Here is a 10607-nt window from a genome sequence, read left to right on the forward strand (position 1 = left end):
AAACACGAGGCGGGGTCGGGGATCTAGGGGGCGGAGCCCTGGAGGGTCCTGAGGGGGCGGGGTCGGGGTTCGCCGGGGGCTGTAGGGGGAGGAGCCTGAGAACAGTGGAGGCCGGCCCTTCACCCCGAGAATATTGGTAGGTGACACCCCGGAGGGGCGTTATGTGAGAGTGAGGCTCGCGGGCGGCTGTAGAGTAGGATAGACACCGGTTCCCTGGGAGCCCCCCATTTCCTGACCCAGGCGAGAGGACTAAAGTCGGAGTTGGCACACTTTCTTTGCTAGCGCTGCGGCTTGATGTTGTTGGATCGGTGTACTCGCTCGGGGATGTTTAACTTAATAGTGAGCCTCAGTGGCCCCGTCTGTACCATGGGGTTGACAGGTGTCCCTACCTCAGTGGGTTTTTTGTTTTTTATATAATGCTGTGATGGGCTATGTCTTTTCAAAATGCTGTGTTTTTTTTTTCCCCTAGAGACCCCCCCGGCCGCCCTCTTCTTTTCCCTTGTTCCTGTGGCTGGGGGGGTATCTCCTTCCACAACATGGAGCCATCTCCTCTGTCACCCAGTGGGACCACACTCCCACTGCCTCTGTCACTGGCTCCCCCGCCGCTGCCTCTGCCGGCGGCCGCAGTGGTCCACGTGTCCTTCCCCGAGGTGACCAGTGCCCTGCTGGAGTCCCTCAACCAGCAGAGGCTCCAGGGTCAGCTCTGCGATGTGTCCATCCGTGTGCAGGGACGGGAGTTCCGCGCCCACAGGGCCGTCCTGGCTGCCTCCTCTCCGTACTTCCACGACCAGGTCCTCCTCAAAGGCATGACTTCCATCTCCCTGCCAAGTGTCATGGACCCAGGTGCTTTCGAGACGGTCCTGGCCTCCGCCTACACGGGCCGCCTCAGCATGGCCGCTGCAGACATTGTCAACTTTCTCACCGTGGGCTCGGTCCTCCAGATGTGGCACATTGTGGATAAGTGCACCGAACTCCTGCGGGAGGGTCGATCCTCAGCCACTACGGCCACTGTCACTACTGCCGCAGCCCCCTCTGTCTCTGTCCCTGGTGCCAGTGTCCCATCAGGGAGTGGGGGCACCGTTGCCCCTGCCACCGTGGGCTCCGTCCGGTCCCATACCTCCAGCCGGGCCAGTGAGAATCAGTCTCCCAGCAGTAGCAACTACTTCAGCCCCCGAGAGTCGACTGATTTCTCCTCTTCCTCCCAGGATGCGTTTGTGGCCTCGGCAGCGGGTAGTGGGAACCGTCGAGACGGTGGCCCCGTGTTCCCAGCCCCTGTGGTCGGCAGTGCGGGTACCACCTCCGGGAAGCTGCTGCTGGAGGCCGATGAGCTTTGCGATGATGGTGGGGATGGGAGGGGGGCGGTGGCCCCCGGGGCCGGGCTCCGGAGGCCCAACTGCATGCCTGCCAGTGCAGTGCCACAGAAACACTGGGTGTATGTGAAGCGGGCCAGAGATTGCCCTGCTCCGGCCCTGGTCCACCAAGACCCGGATCTCGAGGATGAGGAAGAGGAGGAAGATCTGGTGTTGACCTGTGAGGATGACGAGGATGAGGAACTGGGGGGCGGCTCTGGGGTTCCTGCAGGGGGAGAGCCGGAGGCTACCCTCAGTATCAGTGACGTAAGGACCTTGACGGAGCCCGCAGACAAGGGGGAGGAACAGGTCAACTTCTGTGAATCCTCCAATGACTTCGGCCCCTATGAGGGTGGGGGCGCTGGGGCAGGGCTTGATGACCCTGGAGGACCCACCCCTTCCTCCTATGCCCTCACCCACCCTCCGCGACCCCTCCTTCCTTTGGATGTGCCTGGCAACCAGATTTTGGTTTTCCCCTCCTCCTCTTCTCAGGCTCCAGGCCAGCCACCAGGGAGCACCGCTGAGCACGGGGCAGTGACTCTGGGGGGCACCTCTGCGGTGGGGATGGGCATACCGAGTGGCTCCGGCGGGGCCCCTGGAGGGACAGGCAACAGCGACGGGAATAAGATCTTTCTGTGCCACTGTGGGAAGGCTTTCTCACATAAGAGCATGCGGGACCGGCACGTGAATATGCATCTCAACCTGCGACCCTTTGACTGCCCCGTGTGCAACAAAAAGTTCAAGATGAAGCACCATCTGACGGAGCACATGAAGACACACACGGGCCTCAAGCCATACGAATGCAGCGTCTGCGCCAAGAAGTTCATGTGGCGGGACAGTTTCATGCGTCACCGGGGACACTGTGAGCGCCGGCACCGGATGGGCGTGGGCGGGGCCGGATCCGTACCTGGACCTGGACCCGGGGCACCTTCTGGACCACCACTGCAACCCAAGAGGGAGTCTTCCGCAGTGGGTGGGGGCAGCGGCGATGAGGCAAATTCGGCCACGCCCCCGGCCCATAGGCGTGTCTGGTCTCCACCCAGCGTGCACAAAGTGGAGATGGATTTCAGTGGGGGTGGAGGAGCGGCACACTGAAGGGCAGGCAGTTGGGGAGCTTAGTCTGAGGGCAACATGGCTCCCGGGTTTCCCCCACCGAAGTCTTCCCTTATCCCCGTGGACTTGTACATACTCTAGAGGAGGCCAGTTGCACCTTCGCCGGCGCATTCCATTCCTCAGCCCCTTCCTCGGTAACTCCGGAACATAGCCGGTTTTCTTCTCCCCTGAGCACACCAGAGCCCCACCTTCACCGAGTAGTGCCAACACGGTGAGGGAGGGGAAAAGGGACCTTTTTTGAGCATCCTGGAGTCACCGGGCCAACAGTCAGGTCGTGCTAGTTTGTGCCTGAAGTCTGTGTTTGTGTTGTGGGACGAGGATGCGCCCCCTATTTCTGTACTATCCCACTCTTGCCATGGGGATCCCATATTGGGTTGTCATGAAAGTGGGTGGAGACAAGGAGGGAGCCGCGTAGTATAGGTCTTAACTTTTAACGGTGATTAAAATATTTATTGGTCACTTCACTTGGCTTCCCAACACCCCTCTGTTTGCTGGGACCTGTCATAGGTCTGGGACCGCGGGAATGTGGCTCTAAGGGAGGTGGCGCAGAGAGGACGCAGCCGGAGGGCGGAACCTAGGCTGCTAAAGGGCTCAAAATTGGCGCTGACGGGTAATCCACGGGGGTGGGTGCCGGGCTAGGAGTGGCTGGAGAGCGGGAGACAGGGTTTCGACGTCTCGATTTGGCCTTTGTGGGCGGCGTTCCTCCCACGTGCAGTCACGCCCTCACCTGACCAGAGCGGGGAGTTTCCAGTTCCTCACCCCGGCAGTTGAGGGAAAATGAAAGTGAAAGCGGGAAGAGGAGACTTGGTAGGAGAGATCGCAGCACCATGAAGCCTCTGCTCCCGCTCGTCGCCGTGGCACTGGGTGAGCGGACCCCCATTTCTTCTTGTTTAGGAAAAGACACACTGGGAAGGAGAGGGGAGGTGGTCCCGTCGCCGGTCTGAAGGGGCGGGCCGGTCGCCAGACACCCTGTGGCCGCCTGGTCACCGGAGCCCCTCTCCCCCAGGCCTGGCGACCGTCGTCTCGGCTGGACCAGAGGCGATCGAGTGCTGGTTCGTGGAGGATGCAGGTGGAGGTAGCCTGTCCAAGAAACCTGCCACATTGCTACTGCGCCACGGACCCAGGGGACCGCCGCCCCGGGCAGATGTTGACCCTAAGCTATACTTCAAGGTTGATGGTGAGTCTTCGGGACTCACCTGCATCTGTCGCCTCCTCTTAGCTCACTCAGGGACCCTGGGCCTCAGTTTCCCCATTTGTAAATAAGTTTGGATGCTCACTATTTTGCTAGCTTGTGCCTTCCGGCCTGTGTAGAGTCAGCACGTTTCCAGCCGGGGCTACCGTTACACCCACCCTTTTCGGTTCCGCAGACCCGGCGGGCATGCTCCTGGCCGCCTTCAGGCGGTACCCCGCAGGCGCCTCCGTCCCCCACTGCGAGATAAGTCGCTTCATCCCGTTCCCCGCCTCGGCGAAGTGGACTAGAAGTCTGATTCCGCAGCCGAACTGCCCGCGGGCCCTGGACGGGGATTGGCTGCTGGCCAGCGTATCCAGCACGGTCTTCAGCCTCTCCTGCCTGCTGCGACCACAGCCGGAGCCTCAGCGGGAGCCGGTCTCCATCACCATGGCAACAGGTAGCCGCCGAGAGGAGCGGGAGATGGATGGGTAGTTTCTAAGGGTCTAGATGGGCCAGTTCGGTGACTCGCCCAGAGGTTTGAGTGGGTCGTTTCTCCAATTGGGGATCAGTATATATTCTTTTGTTAGGGGAGGGAATTGGTTAGATTTTATCTTCACCTTTCACTGTAGGCTGAGAGTAAAATTGAAACCTACTGTGGTTTTGGGGGCGGGGCTTTGTAGAGGGGTTGGGGAGGCGATCATGGCGTCGGTTTGCAGATACCAGACTGAGAAACTCATAAGGTTAGGAGTCCCGAAACCTGAAATTTTCCTGCACTCATCCCAAGTTTCAAAAATCACACTTTGACACAAAACAAAACAAAACAAAACAAAACAAACAAAAGCCAGGCAGTGGTGGTGCGCGCCTTTAATCCCACCATTTGGGAGGCAGACAGCCGGATTTCTGAGTTCGAGGGCAGCCTGGTCTAAAGTGAGTTCCAGGACAGCTAGGGCTACACAGAGAAACCCTGTCTCGAAAAACCAAAATAACAAAACAAAAATGACACTTTGAGTCTCTTCAAAGCCCACTAGAGCATTTCGACAATCAGCCCAGCAAGGCCACGCCTTCCTAAGCCACGGCCTTTAGTCCCTCAACAGTGGCCTCTAGTGGGCAGAAGGGACACGGCAGAGACGGTGGATTCTGCACAGGTCATATAGTCCGGTGCCGCTTGGATTCCCAGAGGTCCACCACTTTGCTGTGCTGGACAGGGTAGGGGGAACTCCATGGGCGGATATGCAGAAATAGGGTAGATCTTGAATGTCTATGAGCGTTTGCTCCTCACCACCTAACAGGTAGATAGAATCATCGGTGATCCCCATTCCTGGTGTTTTTATGCAAGTACTCTCACCGAACTCCTGAGTCCTTTGCCTTCATCATTTGAAATCTCCCAATGGGGATAGTCTGAAGCCCTTGGCTCTGCTGGCACCTCCACTTTTAGCGGCACCCTGTGCAGGCCCATTGTGGGGACGGTAGTTCTCTCCAGAGAGCTGGCCTTCACACCGCTGGTCTTAGTGTGGGATTGGTAGTGGCGACCACAGCCTTAGCCTTGTGGATCTGTTTTTTTCCAACTGTAAACCGTAGGATCTAGCTGGGCAGTGGTGGCGCACGCCTTTCATCCCAGCACTTGTGAGGCAGAGACAGATGGATTTCTGAGTTTGAGGTCAGCCTTGTCTACAGAATGAGTTCCAGGACAGCCAGGGCTACACAGAAACGATGAAAAGTAGGATCTATTTTTCCAGCTGCTTTGTGACATTGAAGCAAGGTGCTGTGCAGCTATTCAGTGATCAAATGTTATTAGCACCAAGAAGAAAGTAGGACCCGAGGTTCCCAGATCAAGCTCCAGATGACTAGCAAGAACTGCTGAAAGCTTGGCATGGGAGTCGGTGTACAGGGCGGCCCTGCGTGCTCAGTGACGCATGGTCAGGTGTAGACTCACCGTGCTTCTCAGATCTGTTGTGGACAATCCTATGTGGCTCAGTGACCGCGTTAGTTACCTGCAGTGTGTGTGTGTGTGTGTGTGTGTGTGTGTATGGGGGTGCCTGTGAGTGCAGCTGCTCAGGGAATGCAGAAGGTTGTTGGATCCCCTGGAGCGGGGTGACAGGTGGTTGTGAGCCATGTGGCATGGGAACCGACCCTGGGTCCTCAGAAGTGCAGTCTTGTTGTTTAAAGTGCCGAGTCACCTCTCTAGGCCCTTGTCTGAGCTCCTGGGGTGCTCTGGGCCAGGCCTGACTCTCAAGACTGCTTCTCAGAGACTTAGGGTGGAATCCAGTTGATATGTCCTGTCTTCTTCATCAAACCACTTCCAGGTCACCTCTGCTTGATTAGAAACTCATGAAAACAGGGGGTTGGGTAGATGGCTTGTCAGTAAGAGGACTGGCTGATCTCCCAGAGGGTCCAGGTTCAATTCCCAGCATCTACACGGCAGCTCACAGCTGTAACTCTAGCACCCTCACACAGACATACACTCAGGCAAAACACCAGTGCAAATAAAAGAAATCATTTAAAATCTTATATTAAAAAAAGGGAGAGACTCATGAAAGTGGTTTTATTTGTTGCTCTCACTTTCTTCCTCCCGCCCCAGGGACTGAACCAGCGTCAGGGAAGCTCTCTACCACCAGACCTCAGCCACAGCCTCTTTCAGTTTTTGGTTCCCTGGCCCTCACTGTGTAGCCCAGGCAGGTCAGCTGGGGACTCTCCTCCTTCACCCTGCAGAAGGAAGGCTGCTGCAGGGCTTGGGCCGCCTCACCTGAATGGCTGTTTTCACAGAACACTAGGGCGGGAAATCATCCTGGTTAGTCTTTTTTTCTTTTTATTTATTTATGTATACAGGTACACTGTCGCTGTCTTAGAAGAGGGCAGCGCATCCCATTACAGAGGGCTGTGAGCCACCATGTGGGAATTGAACTCAGGACCTTGGTAAGAGCAGTCAGAGCTCTTAACCACTGAGCCGTCTCTCCAGCCCTGGTTAGTCTCCTTGTTGGAATGTCTAAGAACCCAGTGCCAGGCCTCACTTGTGCTGGACACATAGTGTACACAGCACGTAGCTTCAACCACTCTTTAGAAACATGTTACAGGCAGGTTGTACTAGGAACATATACCCACATACCAATACAAATACGCATGCAAAAACAATAAAAAGAGGCCAAGAATTTGAAGGAGAGAGGGGGAGGGGTGTATGGGAGGGAAGGGAGCGGAGCGATGTAATTAAAATCCAGACTCGAGCAAACAGCAGGAATCCTGCAGGGTTCTGGCGCTGACTGGGTAAAGGGTCTCAGGGACAAGCTGATGAGGAGGGCTTTTCCCAGGCCCACACAGAGAGAACCGACTCCCAGAAGTCCTCTGCCCTCCACACACACCATGCAGGAACACACACCAATAAATGAAAAAGAAAATGAAAAAGGCAGAATAAAGTGTTAGAGATAAATGTCTGGGGCTGGAGAGAGCTCTGATTTGTAAACTTGCTGTGCTCTGTGTTCTAACCTGCCTCCTGGAGAGAATTTTTTAAAAAAGATTTATTTATTTATAATATGTAACTACACTATAGCTGTCTTCAGACGCTCCAGAAGAGGGCGTCAGATCTCATTACAGATGGTTGTGAGCCACCATGTGGTTGCTGGGATTTGAACTCAGGACCTCTGAAGAGCAGTCAGTGCTCTTAACCGTTGAGCCACCTCTCCAGCCCCCTATAGAGGTTTTTATTAGCCAAAACCAGGAATGGAACAAGATTTTTGAGGTATTAAATGGCATAACCTTCACCACAAACTCAGTAACTCAGGATGTCTTTGTTACTTTGTGGGTTCTCCGTTTTTTGTTACTTTGTGGGTTCTCAGTTTTTCAATCTTTTATCACCTGGTTTCACTCCCTATCATAGATAGAAGGAAGGATGAGAGAGAGATGAGTCTAATTTCTTTTGTTGTTGTTGCTTCCTTAAGCATGACTAACAAACTGCAACCACGCCCTGAATGGCTGACAGCCACGGGGGGAGGGGTGCTGGCATTTATTTGCCCTCTGAAAAGTTCCCAGAATTCCAAACATCACACAATCACAGAAACTATCTGCAGCTGGCTCAATTGCCCAGACCTGAAGCAGCCCTTATCCCATACCCAGGCTTAAAACAGAAGCATATTATGCTGTCTGTCATTTGAGAGCCCAGTCTCCATGAGGCTCCACTAGGTAGGTTCTTACTGTGACTGCCTGTTACTCATGTTTGCTTTTGAGACTGGATCTCAGGCAGTCCTCCCGCCAGTCTCCCATGTGCGAGACACCATGTCCAGCTTCCATTTCTACTTTGGAGAGTGGGGGGTGGGAGGTGTAGCTCAGTGGTGAGTGACAGTCAGCTCTGGATGCTCAGGCCTGTAGTGCTAGCTAGCACGAGAGAGGCAAGGTCAGGAGGGTCAGGAGACAGCTGTGTCGCACACTGCTTCTCAGTGAGGGAGTGCTTGCTCCCAGGCGTGAGGCCTTAGGGTCAGCTCTTAGCACTGCAGTGGTATTCGCCCCCAAACCTGCCCTCCCCCCAACACACACAAAGAAAAGAAAGGAGGCAGGCTGAGGTAGCATAATTGCTTATCTATTGAGTTACAGACTAGCTTAGAGTGCAGAGTGGGTCTTGTCAATAAGTAAATAAGAAAGAAAAAATGGTGTGTGTGTGTGTTTGGGGTGGAGGTGGTGGAGAGATGGCCCAGCAGTTCAGAACTGTGACAAGAGGTTGTGGTCCTAGTGCCTACATGATGGCTCACAGCCACTTGTAACTCCAGGGGATCCAGTGCCCTCTGCTGGCCTCCTTTAGCACTGCACACATACATGTAAGCGAAACACTCATACACATGAAATTTTAAATTTAAAAAATGTTCTCCTAGATCGGGCCATCTATAGAATTTGAGAATTGTGGTTGGCAGTGTGTGTGCTCAGCACAGAATTGATTTACCCCTGTAGTGTTATAAATGGACGTGTCTCCGAGTCGAGGGTGACCTGGAGCGTGCGCGGGCCCTCAGCTCTGCTTCTTTCTCTCTTTCTTTCCACTCCCCACGCCCAGTGGTGCTGACCGTCCTCACCCAGAACCCCGCCCCTCGAATCCAGCTGGGAAAGGATGCAGTGCTGGACCTGCGCTTCGCCTACGCGCCCACGGACCTGCGCTTCGCCGACACGCCCACCGCCCTGAAAGATGCGCCCTCTGTGGACGCAGGCCCTCCTCCCTTTGGGCTGGAGTGGCGACGCCAGCACAGGGGAAAGGGTCACCTGCTGCTCGCTGCCACCCCTGGGCTGGTCGAGAGAATGCCACCAGCCCAGGAACAGGCTACGGCATTTGCAGCTTGGGATGACAATGAGCCCTGGGGCCCGTGGACTGGGAATGGGACCTTCTGGCTGCCAGCGGTGAAGCCTTCTCAGGAGGGTGTCTACCTGGCTACTGTACACCTGCCCTACCTGCAAGGACAGGTCTCCCTGAAGCTGACTGTGCACAGTGAGTTGGGGATACCATCCGAGGGGGATGGATGAAACCGAAGACAGTTGGCAGTCCTAGGCATCCGAAAGCTTTAACATGGGGTCGTTGTGAAGTTCTAACGGGGAGACAGATCACCCCCTGTAGTATTAGGGAAGCCACAAGACGAACTGAGGGAAGGAGGTGGATTTCCTCTTGTTACCTTTCCTATTTTTTCTTCAGAGCCACCCAGAGTGTCTCTAACACCAGCACCTGTTGTATGGGCTGCCCCAGGAGAGGCGCCCCCAGAATTGCTCTGTCTTGCGTCCCACTTCTACCCTGTGGAGGGCCTGAAGGTGGAATGGGAAGTGAGGGGCGGCCCAGAAGGAAGTTCTAGAACGGCTGAGGGGAAGACGTGGCTCTCCACCATCCGCCACCATTCTGATGGCTCTGTCAGCCAGGCTGGGCACCTGCAGCCACCGCCAGTCTCTGCCAAGCAACACGGAGTTCGCTATGCCTGTCGGGTGCACCACCCTAGCCTGCCAGCATCAGGGCGCAGCGCTGTCGTCACCCTAGAGGTGGCAGGTAATCGCCTGGGGAACCTCTGAACCAGGGTGGGCCTGAGGAAACACTAAGCTCACGTACACCGCTTCTGTTTGCTAGGCTTCTCCGGGCCCTCCATGGAGGACGGCATCGGCCTGTTCCTGTCTGCTTTTTTCCTTCTGGGCCTCATCAGGGTGCTAGGCTGGCTGGGTAGGTGTGAGGCCTGCCCCCACGGGACACACCCTGCCCACTCTGAAGTCACCCACCCCTTCCTCCCTCTGCATGCATGCATGCCCACATCTCACCCCTGTCTCTCTCTTTCCCCATAGCTGCCCACCTCACCATTCCTGAAGTCTCAAAGGAGAAGGCCACAGCCGCCAGCCTGACCATTCCCAGATACTCAAAGGTAACAGTGCCCCACCTCTGGGGCTTTACCTCCTCCTGCTGGTCATTCTGGGGAGGAACAGTGGCCACAGTTCGTGGACCCCGAACCCAAGCGGGTCTGCGCCAGGGGTCTGAATTCTTCCTCTTCCTCATACTCAGCATAGTTCACCTCAGACTTTCCGACCTGGATCTGTTTCCTTAGGAGTGGTGAATTTTCAAAATTATGCAGGCGGTTCTTTTATCCATTAGAGATGTAAGTCACACACATAGATTGAAAGAATTGATAGCTACAATTAAAAAAAAAAAAAAAAGCCTGGTGTGTTGGGCAATGCTTCCAGGCCAGGCAGAGCACTTCAGAGGCCTGTGCAGAATCTTGAGTTCTAGGCTGCTTCAGAACCTTGGCTCATGGAGGAGAGAGAGGAGTTAAATGAGACAGGCAAAATTTAATCATACATTTTATACATATTCTTAAGTTTCTGTTGCTACAGGTCTCATTCTGTTGTTACTGCCCTCAAACTTGCTACATATTTGAGGATGACCCTCCCTGCTCCCCCCTTGGCTTTTCCAGACAGGGTTTCTCTGTGTAGCCCTGGCTGTCCTGGAACTCATTCTGTAGACCAGGCTGGTCTCGAAC

At 55.1% G+C, this 10607-nt stretch overlaps 2 protein-coding genes and 1 long non-coding RNA gene across 7 annotated transcripts in view; 2 read left to right on the forward strand and 1 right to left on the reverse strand.

Moving 5' to 3' along the window:
* The window catches only part of Zbtb22 (zinc finger and BTB domain containing 22), a 3350-nt gene extending 431 nt beyond the window's left edge, over nt 1-2919 (forward strand). The window contains exons 2-3 of one of the 5 annotated variants that reach the window (XM_031347726.1): nt 466-1658; nt 1842-2919. In XM_031347726.1, coding sequence (XP_031203586.1) covers nt 537-1658; nt 1842-2444 — 1725 coding nt within the window. In that variant the 5' untranslated portion in view covers nt 466-536 and the 3' untranslated portion in view covers nt 2445-2919. Of the gene's footprint in view, nt 1-12; nt 137-465 lie in introns of those variants that run through there. The other 4 variants (XM_031347727.1, XM_031347724.1, XM_031347725.1 and 1 more) reach the window with 4 other exon arrangements.
* LOC116074841 lies at nt 2884-4002 on the reverse strand. Its single transcript, XR_004112305.1, has 2 exons — nt 3813-4002; nt 2884-3367 (listed from the first exon to the last, which is right to left on the reverse strand). It is a non-coding gene; the product is annotated as an uncharacterized LOC116074841 (long non-coding RNA).
* The window catches only part of Tapbp (TAP binding protein), an 8365-nt gene continuing 918 nt past the window's right edge, over nt 3161-10607 (forward strand). Inside the window, exons 1-7 of the mRNA XM_031347728.1 lie at nt 3161-3326; nt 3469-3639; nt 3830-4090; nt 8663-9088; nt 9290-9631; nt 9710-9799; nt 9919-9995. Of these exons, the coding sequence (XP_031203588.1) occupies nt 3290-3326; nt 3469-3639; nt 3830-4090; nt 8663-9088; nt 9290-9631; nt 9710-9799; nt 9919-9995 (1404 nt within the window). The 5' untranslated portion in view covers nt 3161-3289. The remainder of the gene's footprint in view (nt 3327-3468; nt 3640-3829; nt 4091-8662; nt 9089-9289; nt 9632-9709; nt 9800-9918; nt 9996-10607) is intronic.

Source organism: Mastomys coucha, unplaced genomic scaffold (assembly GCF_008632895.1).
Source record: "Mastomys coucha isolate ucsf_1 unplaced genomic scaffold, UCSF_Mcou_1 pScaffold3, whole genome shotgun sequence".
Taxonomy (NCBI): domain Eukaryota; kingdom Metazoa; phylum Chordata; class Mammalia; order Rodentia; family Muridae; genus Mastomys; species Mastomys coucha.